Raw genomic sequence first — 15,020 nt, 5'->3', positions numbered from 1 at the left:
GAAAATGTTTCCCTCATCTTTTTTCGAAAAAATTCGCAGCCACTTTAATAGCTGGCGCGTTTTTTGAAAATTTGGCGTAGAAGGTGATCAGCGGGAAGCCAAGTCTAGCAACCCAAACAGGGAAATCTTCACGGGAAGAGGTTTCCCGACTACCAGAAGAGCCAGTTAGCGCAGTTCAATCATTCGGCCTCCAAGGCCACACCAATGTGTCAACAATCTCCGCAGACGAAAACAAAGGGGGGATAATCTAGCCTCGCATCGAGGTCCAAGTCGACCATGTAAAGCTTCCTACCCAACAATTATTTCCCCCTCCTCAAAATACTCTGTATAACCTTTCCCTGCTCGCCTGTCCAGCAAAACAAGGTCATCTTTTCGGGAAACTCCAGATGGTGTATACATCCAACACGTCACCCGCACATATGGTTTTTCGTTTGGGCGAAAGAATTTTCGGGGTGCAGTAATCTTCTGATAAGGGATTCCGAGAATGAATTCCAAGCCGACGGTTGGGATTTGAAAATTTTCAGAACCAAGTCAACACAAATGACTTTGGGAAATTAAAAATTAAACTACTAATTACACAACAATATAATTCATAAAAAAATGTCAGCACTATATAAATTGTTTCTTCAGCAGCATTTAAAGCATAAACAGTCACAACCCAGATTGAATTACAATTACTATTGATTTACCTACCGCCAATCAGAAAATATGTATTCGACAACTTTAATAGAAACAGGGGTAAAAGTTAACTTAAGTTAAAAAATTTAACACACTTAAAGTGCAGCAACAACATTAAAATAAGTTATTATTGTTGGCATTCATCCACACTCCTGACATTAAAAAGCGTTCAGTGCGTACGGGTTCATAACAGATTGAATGCACAAGGTCCAATAAAAGGTTAATAAAATATATTCTTAAGAAAAGACATATAACAGAACGCTGGATTTTTCGTCAGAGATATTCGTACAATATCACAAAATATAATTAATAGCTATGCTTTAAACTACTAAAACTTTATATAGAACGCAATCCACAGCGCAGAGAAAGGTAATCCGATCAACAATATTTGCAGCAGCTAAGCAAACAATTGACTAAGATGTTTCCCTCCGGCTCTTTAAAGCTTTCAATTGGTCGCGAGAGAGTTCCAGCAATTTCTTTGCTTCTCTATATTTCTGGGAAGCAAAAGAGTAGAATTACGGTTATAGCTGATACAGTAGTCAATTTAAATATAAATTACGAGATATCTATTTATTAAATGTTAAATGCACATGCTCCTGTATTTTTACTTTTCCGGCGTCACTTTCTTTTAAAATATGTTTCGTTCTGCGTTGCACGGGGAAATAAAACAATTTTAATTTTAATTCTACCAAAAATAAGTAACTAAATACAAAATTCTTAACAATATTAACATCTTTTAATAACATAGTTAAATGTTGTGTTTCAACGTTAAACTTACTTTATTCACATTTTAAATCTTTAATCCTCTAGTTTTAAAGTGATAAACTCATTTTTGTATTAAATCTATCTGAATGTTACTATCATAACTATAGCATTTTTACAGTATTAAACCTTCCTGAAATTGTTCTATTTGAGGATATGCATTCAATTCACATCGAATTAATAAAATAGTACAAAAAATAATAATAAATAAATAATACATAAATTATTTCTAAAAAAAAGATGTCACCCATTTTAAAATTTACAAGTTTGTTAGGGCTGAATAAATAAAAATATTCTGCAAATGAATAGTGTCATCATAATCTTTGTTTTATGATGATAAGTGACTGCAAATGTGTAAGTCTTTCAATAGTCCTTTTTATATTCATTTCATGGGAAACAAAACTTATTTGAGAAAGAGAATATAATGTTTATGAACTTTCGTAGAATCTTGCTGCCTAAATTAACCTAATATAATTTGGTAAGATTAAAGTGTTATTTAATATTGTACCAACATTTTTTCTTTCAGCTATACTTGAAGAGAATAACTTATCTAGAGAACTTCGAAAACATCTGTACTAGTTTTTTCTAAAAGTGTGTAAAACAAAGATCTTTAATATAGTTTAATATATTACGAGGCACGTCCAGAAAGTAAGTTCCGTTTCAATTTATCTCCGCTGCAGCTCTGCGATCGCAGTTCCGCACATGCGCAGTAGACGCTCTGTATCAAGGAGAAGAAACGCGCGCCATTTGGAGATCCAATCACGTACTGTCACGTACCGCTGTCAGTCACGTACGCTTTATTGTGCTTGGTTACAATGTCGGTGTTGATTGAAAATTCCGCCGCTTGTGAAATCAGATCTGTGATTCGTTTTCTGAATGCGAGGAAAGTGAAACTTAGTGAAATTTATCGGCAAATTTGCGATGTTTACGGACCAAAAGCGATGAGTGATTCAATGGTGAGAAGATGGGTCCGAAAGTTCAATGACGGACGTAGTGATGTGCACGATGAAGAACGAAGTGGGCGTCCATCTTTGGTTACAGAAGAACTGGTTCACGCGATTGATGACAAGATCCATGAAAACCGAAGGTTTACAATTAGTGCTCTCGCTATGGAATTTCCCCAAATTTCACGATCACTAATACATGAAATTGTTACCGAAAAACTGAAATTTCGTAAACTTTGCTCACGTTGGTTACCAAAGATTCTTACTGAACAACACAAAACGAAACGGATGGGTAGTGCACTTCAGTTTTTGACCCGTTATGCTGAAAGCGGCGAAGAATTTCTGACACAGATAGTCACAGGAGATGAAACTTGGGTTTCTTACGACACCCCTGAAAGTAAGCGGCAATCAATGGAATGGAGGCACACTTCATCCCCAGCAAAGGTTAAGCCGAAGCAAATCTTGACACCTCGAAAAATGATGTGCACAGTGTTCTGGGACTGGAAAGGCATCTTACTCATTGATTTCTTACCGCGTGGTCAAACAATCATAGCAGATGCTTATTGCGAGACACTTCGGAAATTGCGCCGCGCAATACAGAATAAGCGCCGAGGATTGCTGTCAAAAGGTGTTGTTTTTCTTCACGACAACGCACGACCACACACTGCAAATGTGACGGAAAACCTCCTACAGGGATTTGGCTGGGGCGTGTTTGACCATCCTCCGTACAGCCCTGACCTCGCTCCTAGCGACTTTCATCTGTTCTTACATCTTAAGTCTTTCCTTGGCGGTCAACACTTCAACAATGACAACGAGCTGAAAGAAACTGTTTCCAACTGGTGGAAGACAAAGACGGCAAATTTCTATGAAGAAGGTATACAAAAACTTGTGCCACGCTATGACAAATGCCTGCAATATTTCGGCAGTTATGTGGAAAAGTAGTTTAAGAGTTGTTGAATTTTGTGCAATAAATAACTTTTCTGTAGCTGTACACAATTTACTTTTATTACCAAACGGAACTTACTTTCTGGACGTACATTGTATTTAAATATAATTTAATAAGGTATTTAATTAGCATTATGTTAAATATTTCAAACATTTCCAGAAATGTGAAAAATAACTGAGCTAAAGATAACTACATTAGTTTAAGCAATAAAATGATTTAATGAGAAATATAATTCTAAATACTTATTTGTATAACTAACATTTTTTGAAAAAAATCGTAAAAAACTACTACAAACCTTTTTTATATAAAATATCACTATTATTTTTAAAATGACTACTAGTGGCAGAAGTGGCGAGTAAAAAACCCCAAGCCTATGGAAGAAAAACATGAAGCAGAAATATATGCATATTACATATACGTAAATAAATGAAATAATTATTTTAAAGTTATGGCAATAAAAGAAAAGCAATTAACGCTTTCTAACATTTCATGTATTTTATCTGCCATTCACATTTTATATATTTATTTTATTTTATTTATTTGTCAAATGCCAGTTACATTGGCCGTTAGGCCATTCAACTCCTTGCTTGCCAGTAGCGCTGAAATCTACAAGAAAATTTATCAGTGCTTCGCACTCGTCCAAATGTTCCGCCGTCATTAGCCGTCCACTATTACATAAAACACACACATTTTATATATTTTATATGTAATTTTAAAAAAAATGTGTTTATGTCTATGAGATAATTTTATTTGTAATATTTAGCAGTTCTGATGTCTCATTTTTAAGTAGCCGCGTAATCTTAATGTGATCATTAATTCTGAAGCAAATAGTTTTTCGTTTAAGTTGTAATTATTTTTTATTTTTGTTAATTATATCGCTGCTTTTGAGACCTCATCTCATTTTAATTTAAAATGACTTCTACCCTGGCTTTTGCATCCGTCCCGATAAAGATAAGTTCCAGTACACGGAGCTTGTCTTTTTGTCGATAAAGGCAAGCGCCAGTACAGGCACTATTGCTGAGCAACCATTATGCTGATGACATAAGTTCTTCCAAGTTCTGTATTAGGAGATTTTCTAACATGTGTGGAAATTCACCTGTCGTAAGGTTAACATTTTTATTGGAATCTACTGTTCTCTCTGGGAACAAAGGGCCTAGAAGATGATTGTTGATTATACCACGCCACTCATTTACACCCCATGAACGCTGATGCTCCACGTGATGAAGCTAATATAGATTGTTTTCTAACCAATAGGGCATATTTCTGCAATTTCTGTGCTCGTGATTTGTAAAATTTGCTCTGTCACTAAAGAAACTGCAGGACATATCTGGGGTATCATGTCTTAAAACCTCACGCACAAAAGTTAACACGATTTTCAAAATCTTCTCTATGTAACCTTTGATGGAGAACGACATCAAACAGATACAGCTTAGAGAATTACACTTGATTGACTGATACCCCTCCTCCTTACGATTTTCCGACAACTAACTTTCGAATCGACAGCAACAGCCAGGTAAACCATTAATTCCACTTCTCCAGTCACTCTTTTGTTTCTGTTAAGCTTTCTAGTTTTTATACTTCCCATAATTGGTTAAAAAGATACACAAACAATTTACGTCTATTGAGATAACTTTCAACATATTAGTTACAAGACTATTGCTTTCAAAGTTAAGAAAATTTGTACGAAAGTACTTGCATCTGCTAGTAAGATTCATTGCTAATAGACAATTTTCCAATTATTACTACAACTAAAATCTTGAAGTTAATAGCATCAACTACTATGATTTTGAGAATTTATATTCATCACATCCTTTGAAAGAAATTTACCACAGTCTACTTGATTTGCCACAACTTCTTTCCTAAATGTTTACTGTTTTAGATTACAACAAGTGGAAAGCTTTTTTTGATTACGTATTTTTCGCAACTATAATCAGAACTCTATTTTTTCCCACATTAACGGTTTAATTATGGGAACTAAATATTTCATCCAAATTTGTAATCTTTACTTGCTTTCCAAGAAATTTCAGTTCATGGTTTTAGATAAGTACAATTAATTTACATATGCGCTTAGAATTTAAACGATATTGTAAATTAGTTAGAAGCAATAATAATTATTTTTATTTTTATTTCTTTGCAATTAAAATTTCTTAATTAAATTTTAAATTTAAATTTTATGTTTGCTTTATACGAATAGAGAATATTTGTTAAATTCAAATTTCATTCCTTGCAGCAATGGCGCAAGAGAATTATTTAAATTTAATTTAACTTTACTATTTTCTTGTGAAACATATATATATACAAATATTCTAATTAAGAAAGAAAGCAAAATCAATTGTCAAACTGATAGAGCAAAAGAAAAGTAATCAAGGTAAAAACAAAGATTTTACACAGTAGTACTGAAAACTTAAGTAGAAATCTTATAGTAAGAAAAGGGTATAAAAATGCAGTATATGTATTAAATTAATAAAAAGGCAAGCAGTGTTCCTTACTAATTTAGTTAAAAGACTGCAATATTCGTATTATTTAACCACTAAAAGATTTTACTTTGGTTTCTACTGTTATTTAATTCTTTCGAATTTTAATGACTATTAATCATTTGCAGAATTACCTTTTACTATATTCATTTTGGTTACCCGATTTACTTAAGAAGAAATTAAAAATAAGTATATAATCTTAATAAATGTTAAATTTCGATATTCGTTCTGGTAGCAATTATCACTTTGGAAAAATATTTGAATCATTCTTTTATAATCTATAACTATGTATACATAAACAGGCCAGCACTGACTCTAGTAATAAAGCGTTTTATTATTCCTTACATAATATTTTGAAATCTTAAAACTGTAGGAACACAATTATCTCCGATTATTAAAACTATGATAGTAACTAAAGAAAAGGTAATATCAATAAATTTTCTGGCCAGTGAGTCAGTAAAATAAAAGGAATGAACTATATAACACAGTGAGTAACATTCTGACATAAATGAAATTGCTAAAATATTGAACATACCATAAAACTGTTTGAAAGTAAACAGGACCCAGGACCTCGATCGGCAAATTAAATTCTTTGCGACCAACTAATCTTGTGAATTTGTTGTCAAATTTTCTCACTAAAAGGCTAAATTTCGTCAAGAATTAAATGAATGTTAGATTGTAATATAAATCTAATATTATTAAATGAACGTAATTAGCAAAAGATATAAATAAATAAATATTGTTGCGTTCTACGGGTTCGTGAATTTGGAGTTATTGATGATAACACTTGATGAACAATCAAAACACAATTTATTTGCCAGTAAGCACTATTACACATGACAGTTCCAAAGACACAATTACACTCGTTGAAAAAATATGACAAACACACTGAAACAATCAAACATAGCCTTCAGGCTATAACAGTGAAGACAGCTTTATACAGCTCTCGACTCGATCGATCGCTCTCAAGCTAATCTCTGAACTTAAGACACATTTCTCCCCGTACAGGCAGGGTATACATAGCTTTAACCTACCTTCGAAAATATTCCCGAGCAAAACGCTAAGAAAGCGTTCTAAAATGTTCTCGCTCCGCTTTTGACAAATCGCCAATTTTTGTCGCAAATATCGCCAAATGGGGGATTTTGTGCCAAATCTGGCAACCATACCTTTCTTGCCACATTCTGGAAACCCTAAGCTCATCGCTTTTCAACTCGATTTGCGCGGAAGGTACTGGACATTTCGCAACAATATATTATATACGGCATTCAGTTTGACTTGATTTTAGAAACCAATAAAGTTTTTAACTTAAACCGAGAAAGTGCAAAATCCCAAGATTTCTAAGCAAATTCCTGATGAACCAGGATTGAACAACGTCATGGGGCAACAACATCAACGGTTAACTCAAAATTCCAATTAATCGGAGAACAGTTAAAAAAGAGGAATAAACCATATTGCAGGTAACGGGAAAATGCTTTGAACAATTTATCTGTATTTTGAAACAGTATAATTCAGACACTAAACCTTTTTAGTGGAGTGAATTAAATCGGTATTCAAATACTCCCTTTTTAAAGTGCGTGCAGGCATCGTCTTTTCTTCCGCGTTTCTTCTTCGCTTCATGATGAATAAGCTGTCCTCACCCGCCTTTATTCTTATATGTGAATATGAATCAATGTAAAACAGGAGATAAATAACGGTACACCTAATTTACTTTTAAGACTGAACTATTTACCTTTAATCTTAATATCCTGTCTACTTAATATCGAAATATTAAAATCAAGTGCTGTTTTTCATAACACGAATTTTACTGGGAATAGCTTGTTTGGGTTTAAAATTTCAAGATATTAATCTCATAGCAATCAGAAGAGGATTTAAGCAACTTCCACTAAGTTTAGAAAAATATTTAGTTGAGAAATCATTCACATGTAAAACGATTACAGAAAGAAAGATATCGGAAGACTAATAGTTTTAAAATTACGTTTTGCCCATTTAAAGTAATTGTTTTGTCTACTGAGTTACACTAAATACGTGTCTATCCGAATCTGAAACCAGTTAAGGATGGGCAATAATCTTTCAATTTTTGGAACATGAAATTTTGTAGAGTGTTTTATGTTAATTAACAAATTATTATGACTTAAGTCTTTACAATAACTTCTCCATTTCCACAGTTCTCACCAGGATGCAAATTAATTAGTAGATTATTTAAGTCGAGGATTTTGAATGTTTTAATGTTACAGCTTTAATAGCGTCATCTGCAGTCTATATTATATTTTACAGCTCTGTCAGTATAAATATCACGGATTTAGCCATTTCACTAACCGAAGTAAAACGTGCTATTAAAATATTGAGATAGCTTATGTAGTTGGAACTTCAACTTATATTATTTTAAACACCTGCAAGAGGTGGTGTTTTCAATGTGAACAGAAGTAATGTCTCTTGTTTAATTAAGATTTAAAGAAAAACGTTGCTTACAACCTTCTTAAGACTTTTGTCATCATATTTCAGACGGAGCAGAAATTCGCTTGCCAAGGACCTGTAGGACTTTAATTTAATTTCTATACTCCCTATAACCCTATATATAGGACCCTATAACTTAGCATTTCGGAACATGTTGTTTCTTGATACTTCTTTTCCCACTTGGGAAAGAAAATAAGCCAAATAATTCTGAATAGCAGATGGATGGAAATACGCTCATTTGATAAACGTTATAAACTGAATTGTAGTTACTATCAAAATCAGTTTTAAATTCTGCATAATTTAAAGGCAGAAAAGAGCTCTTTCGTCTTTCCTTCTATTTTTGAAGCAGAAAAGCCGCTTTTCTCTCCCTAGAAATGCACTTTTTAAAAACGATGTCGATAAAATTGTGAAATATAACTTTAGGGGGATAAACAATATAAATTTGCCAAAATCTAATATTTCGAAATTGAATTTTTGATAAAATATTTTTCTGGTACCTGCTTAAAACCGTCTGCAGTTTACAATCTAATATTATATGACAGCACCAGTTTTTGCTAAAACGTACGCCCCGGACGTGTACGCAGTAGGCGGTTATAAAACAGAAAAAATGGTTCCAACAAAAACACTATGATATTGTATTTCTACAAATCTGAAATCTTTACATGAGCAGTATTGAAAAAGTACATTCCTTAGTAAACATATGTAAGTACTGAACGTAAAACCTTCTTATTGTAAAGAAATAATTCTTATTGCAGATTATTGTAATTATTTATAGGCATATTTGCTTGCATAAGTGTTTGGCGCGCAATAACTCAAATAGTAATTACAGTTACTGAATGGTCTAAAGATGATGAAAGAGACATTAAATTTGAAATTGAGTTGATTACTGATAGAGATAATAATGACAACTGAGTGTGTAGCGTAGCGGTATCTTAAATTTAAATTAGTAAACATAAGAATATGTCAATGCGAGTGGACTGTAGTTTAACCTTTATTCAGCAGTTTCAACTTTAGAACACAACACAGCAAAAAGTAAAGCGAGAAAGTTACAATTAGCGTTTTCAAGAACACAAGAATAAAATGCGAGCTGCGCATACGATCTGCGCATTGCAAAATAATATCTTACAGACAGGCAGCGAGCTCTGGTGGCCGAAACAGAGTGGATGCTGATGAAAATTCCGTAATTATTTTGAAGGATAACGTAATTATTTTGGAGAGTAATGTAAATCGGTAACTATTAAAGAGCGAATTTTGTTAGTAGAAGTGACAGGCAAAATCAAATTTGTCTGAGAAGAAACAAAACAATAATTAGAGAATTGAGAAAACTAAGAACTAAAGAACCAGAAAATTACTTTTTAAACGTCGAATATATTATAATCATAAAATAATTTGCTTTTCGGATGTTTAGATTTTAAACGTCATTTAAAATTAAGAAAGATATTTGATAAAACTTTAAAATATATTTTAAGATTTATAACTGCATGTTCTAAAATTAAATAAATTTCATTGAGTATAAAATAAAAAATAATGAGTTCAGAACAAATGCATAAATAACTTACTCTCTTGGTATATCAACGCAGAGAAGTAAACCGAGGCGAATAAATAAATCAGATAGGGTTAGCTTGTAAAGTTGCTGGCCGACATGAGTTTCCCAGCACTGCAAATAGAAAAAATTATCTCAGTAGTTAAAATTACTATTATTAAAATGTTTGACTTTATTTCATAATTATACAAAAAACGTACGCACGCACGCACTTACGTACGTACAGACGCCAAGAAAAAATCTCATGTGAATCCCTTTTAAATTAGTTTTACGATTCGTTTGGGGAAAAGGAATCCTTTTGTTGTTGCGTAACACGCAAAAACATAGTTAAATTGCATTCGATAGCGGTCAGAATGGATATTTTCGTTGAAATATGATACCTGAAATTTTCCGCAATTACAATGCTCCCTTTTTACTTCGTGCAAGGAAGTAAAAAGATTAAGAAATCTGCAACTAAAATAATAGCGAAATGCTGTACGAAATAATCCAAACAAATCATTACAAAATGTAGGATTGCTAGAACACCCCAACCTCAACCCAACCTTCATTACAAAAGGTATGAATTAAAGGGCAACGGAAAGATGTTACATCACATGGTATTTTTCTGATAGAGAAATATCCACTTTTAATTACAAATGCCTGGACTGCAATATCCCAAAATGCCATTCAAAATCTCTTCGAGTCTGTGTGTCGAACTATAATATAGGTTATTGTTTTTCATAATGACCACTTCCAGTGTAGTTCGATCGGCTCGGCGCAACCTTAGCTGGCGTTCGGTCACACAGAATTATCCAAAAGAGGCGTTAACGTGCAGCAAGGTGAGAGGACACGTGAAAGTCCAGCTTCGAAGAGGGAATTTATAGACGAAGGGATGGTAAGTTCCCGTGTGCTCGGGTGATCCTGCCGTCAATTGTATTCGCACCTTTGGTTCATATTTCTCAGAAATAACTAAGATTTGCATTGGTTTTACCGCCCGAAAAGCAGGAATGTTAAATTTTTTGGTTTCATAGTTTATGAATTTTATATGAACAATGCATATTTCATCGCTTGCTTTTGAAGATAAGATCACTAAAAATCATAGAACTATTGTTACGGTTTTTGTATTGAGTTAGCTATTTTTAAATAAAATTGTTATTAAATTGTTTCATTTCCCCGTGCAATGCTGCACGCCACTTATTTGGAGAGAAAGCTACGTCGGAAAAATGAAAAATACAGGAGCACGAGCGTTTAATAAATAGATATCTCGTAATTGTAAGCTTTTGCTTTTCGGGAAAAATCGAGAAAATACCAGATGTGCTCGTTCGAGACATAAAACGCTTATTAAAGGAGGAAAACCTCTCAATGAGATGCATTCCGCAAGAGAAGAAAAGGAAGAATGACTTTGCTTGTCTGCATTAGCTATACATAAGTCCCGTGATCTCTGAGGTCATCTGCATTGCTTGTTTATAAAAGGTATACATAAGTCACGTGATCAATGAGGTCATCGGAACGTATCTCATTCAGTAGTTGTTTTATGAGTTTGTTTAGAAAACTGTGGTTATTTACTGTAGCGAATTCGCGGTGAAATCGGACTATATTTCTCTATTTCGAATTAGTTCTGTTGAACGTTTTTAGCAGTTTAAAAGACAACCACTGTGAGATATAGTGATATTGTACGAATATCTGAGGAAACAAGCATTTTGTTTATTTGTTGTGATATTATTAAATTTTATTTATTTTTCATCGAACTTCTGCATTCAATTCATAACGAACCCGTACGCACGCAACACTATAAATATTCTTTAGCAGAAGTATTCTTTTTGTACTATAAAATGATATTCCGTCAATAGGTTTCCATTCCATACGCTCGCATTCATCTAGATCGTAGCTGATTTCACGAAACGAGCCATCAACATTGCAGGAGTATATTGTAGCTCAAATATAAAAATGGAATAATTATCAATTAACAATATAAATATAATAATTATTTATTGCTGTATAATTATTATAATCAATTATAATAATAATTAAATTAATAAAATTCATTATAATAAGTATATACAGAGGCTGTTCGCATATTTTTTAGACAATTTTGGTTCGCTATAAAATAATTGCCTACTTGAAAAAATTTTAACTGCAACTATATTTTGAAAATGCAAATTATCGTCTGGTATTTCATAATTTTGTTTTCATGCAAAATGGCGCTTTTAATGAAGTAATGGACGGCTATGTTTGTGCTCTTTCCGAAGAAAATTATTCGCATTTAGTTATTAAAAATGTGCTCTGAAAGCCATGATTTTTTGGTATCTAAAGCAACGATAGATAATATGGTCAATAAGAAAGGGAATAAAGACAAAGTTTGGCTTCAAGGAGAAAAATTGTTCAAAATACACATCCAAGGAAAAAAATGGAATGTTTCGAATGTTGCAAAGGTAAGAAATTTAATGTTAAAAGAAAATCTTTGAATTCAAAGAACAATTGCATAATCATTAAAATGCTGAGTGTCAACTGTTAACAAAGTAATTAATGGTGATTTGAATTTTAAAAAGGCGGAAAAACTTAATGTGCATCGTGTTTTTCCAGGACATATCGGCGAAAGCAGAACACGCTTCAGAATTCTTTATGAAAACAATTATTTTAACAAAAGTGGAAAAATTTCATCACAATAAATGAATCTTGAATATATTTAAATGACCGCAGTCAAAAGAGATCCATTTATTATCATTAAAATGAAGACAAAAAATCTTAGAACAGGGTTCAAAAGATCTAAATAAAATTTTTCAAAGGGATTTTATGTTTTTTTCTGATTTTTGACATAACGACAGATAAAAGTTAAAGAGAGTGCAGAAAAATGTTAAGGTAAACTTCACATATTATCAGGAATACATTTAATATCAAATTTTCAAATATGAAATGACTTCTCTTTACCCCGTGGGCTTTGGAAAGCTGTTCAAGAGGAATTGATAAAATAACTCTTTCGCTAATAAAAAAAGATTTATTGTCTTGAGAAATAAAGGTGTAGAAAGATAGTGACAAATACGAGTTATCGAAAAGAACATTTAAAACACAAACATTTTAATATCTTTATAAATACAATGAAAAGAAAAATGTGCGAACAGCCTTAGTAATAATAAAAATCGTACAATAAAATGTAATAATTGAATAATTAGAATTACAGTTATAATATAAAATAACCTGAATCTATAACTACAGTTTTAATACAATAAAAATTATTTATCACGTTTTATTTTGAAAGAATGTGTATATAGCAAAATAATTTGGAAAACACTTATATTTTTACGACTATGTAAATATTAAATGTACAAAATTAAACACAATGTAATAAAATAGCTAATTATAAATCATTATCAACATATCATAGATCACTTAAAAGTAATTTTCTGTTACTGTTTCAGCTTAGATCACTTAACAGTAATCTTATGTCTGTGCTCTTTGGAAACCTTGGGAATAGGCAGGGAAAATTAAGAATAGAAAAAATCCCTACTATGTGGTTCATGTCCATCAAACCTATTTGGGACTAAATGGGTACAAATGGCTCCTGCATGTTTGTGATCATAGTCGCAGCTGAGGCGGTCGAACTATGTTGAGCATAGCATTTAGTATTTGTCCAATACACCTGAAATTTTAAGGATTTTAATTTTATATTTTAATGAATCTTAAAAATTGAATGTTAAGGTAATTTTTTATTCTTTTTGATGTTGAAATCTTCATGGCCAACCGTGTGTTAGTTTGTTTAAATTCAGAATGTTTATGACATTAAAGGTATAATACATCATTTTAGAGAATATCTTACTCTAGGAGAGCGGCAGTTTTTACTTGTCCCAGAACCACAAATATCTCTTGGTTGGCAAGTAATTTGTTGATGGAAAGTGCCTACCATGACTATAATTGATGCCAGAGAGAGAAAAACATTCCTAAAAAAAATTAAAAATACTATTCATGCAGTATGCCATTTTGTAAGAATCACTAAAACTCTTATAGTGATGTTAAGAAAGCATTTATAAAGTTAATCCATAAAACTAATCTTTTATTTAAAAAAGTAAATCCTTTTAAACAATAAATATCACCTGAGAAGTAAAATTTTGACTTTTTTCTGACTGTGATAATTAATTTATAAAACAGATCTTTTATTTAAATAAGTAAATCCTTTCGATAAGTAATAAAGATTACCTGAGAAGTAAAATGTTGACTTGCTGTTGACCATGATAATTTTCAAAAGAAACTAGAAAAGCAAAAATGGCAGGTGATACGCTATTGACAATTACTATAGTAACTGCTGACAGATATTGAATAACTAGAGTTCGGATGCCACTTTTTTCCAACTGACCTTCTTTTTCCTCCTAAAATAGAAATAAAGAAATAATAATCCCAGAAATAAGTGTTATTTTCATATAAACACATTTTATTTTTTGTTATAATTTTCTTTTATAAAAGTGAACTGCCAATACATTATTATTTTGAAAAGATAAAAAATAACTAATATTTAGCAATTTTATCTTACCTTCACAAATATAAAGGAAATAATATTTAGGCTTCTTTTATCATTAAGAAAATTTTCTGACACAGTAATGTGACATATAATTCAAGGAAAGCAATTTTTTATTAAAAGCATATTTATAGAATAAAATAAATTATTTAAAACATGCTGCTGAATAGAATTATGAAGTAACATAATATAAGTAGAAAGTTAGAAAAGAAACTAAGTAACGTTAGGAAAATAATATCATCCAACTCTGATAATTGACTATCGCTGTAAAATAATTTAACGAATATACATCTGTGTCTTTATAACGTGTTTTAAGCGTATAATTGCAACTTGTTGAAATTAGCTTTGAGTTTATCAGTACTGGACTACGGATGAGCCTTCTATTTTTAATAACATTTGGTCATTTCTCATTAACAAAGTTGATCAGATTTTTTTAATTAACAGACACTAGAAAAAGATGAAATAGGTTAATCTGTTGCAAAAAATAGAATTTCAAATGTTTTCCAGGAAATAACGAAATTAATTCTGAAAATATAGGATAAGTAAACAGAAGATCAGGATACTGTTTTAGACAAAACAACTAACCCAAAATTTGATCTTTACGATGGGAATTCATGAGCATGTACAGGATGATCTGCGTATGCTCGATATTATGGATTAATCAACTAAAACATCAAATGTCAGGCTGTGAAATATAAAGATCTGGACACTGAAGAAATCGTTATCTGTTCTA

The 15,020-nt window shown here is 31.9% G+C and overlaps 1 protein-coding gene across 1 annotated transcript in view; it reads right to left on the bottom strand.

The window, feature by feature from the left end:
- Positions 1-15,020, bottom strand: part of LOC118192429 (transmembrane channel-like protein 7) — a 65,852-nt gene that overhangs the window by 10,387 nt on the left and 40,445 nt on the right. The window contains exons 9-13 of the mRNA XM_085812418.1: positions 13,972-14,141; positions 13,595-13,715; positions 9,818-9,915; positions 6,340-6,447; positions 3,626-3,701 (exon numbers count right to left, since the gene is read on the bottom strand). Coding sequence (XP_085668544.1) covers positions 3,626-3,701; positions 6,340-6,447; positions 9,818-9,915; positions 13,595-13,715; positions 13,972-14,141 — 573 coding nt within the window. The remainder of the gene's footprint in view (positions 1-3,625; positions 3,702-6,339; positions 6,448-9,817; positions 9,916-13,594; positions 13,716-13,971; positions 14,142-15,020) is intronic.

Source organism: Stegodyphus dumicola, chromosome 3, assembly GCF_044657685.1.
Source record: "Stegodyphus dumicola isolate Sdum_Otavi_A_Nest chromosome 3, ASM4465768v1".
In the NCBI taxonomy this organism is placed as follows: Eukaryota; Metazoa; Arthropoda; class Arachnida; order Araneae; family Eresidae; genus Stegodyphus; species Stegodyphus dumicola.
Note: the sequence above shows the minus strand (reverse complement) of the source record. Positions and strands in the feature narration are given on the sequence as shown.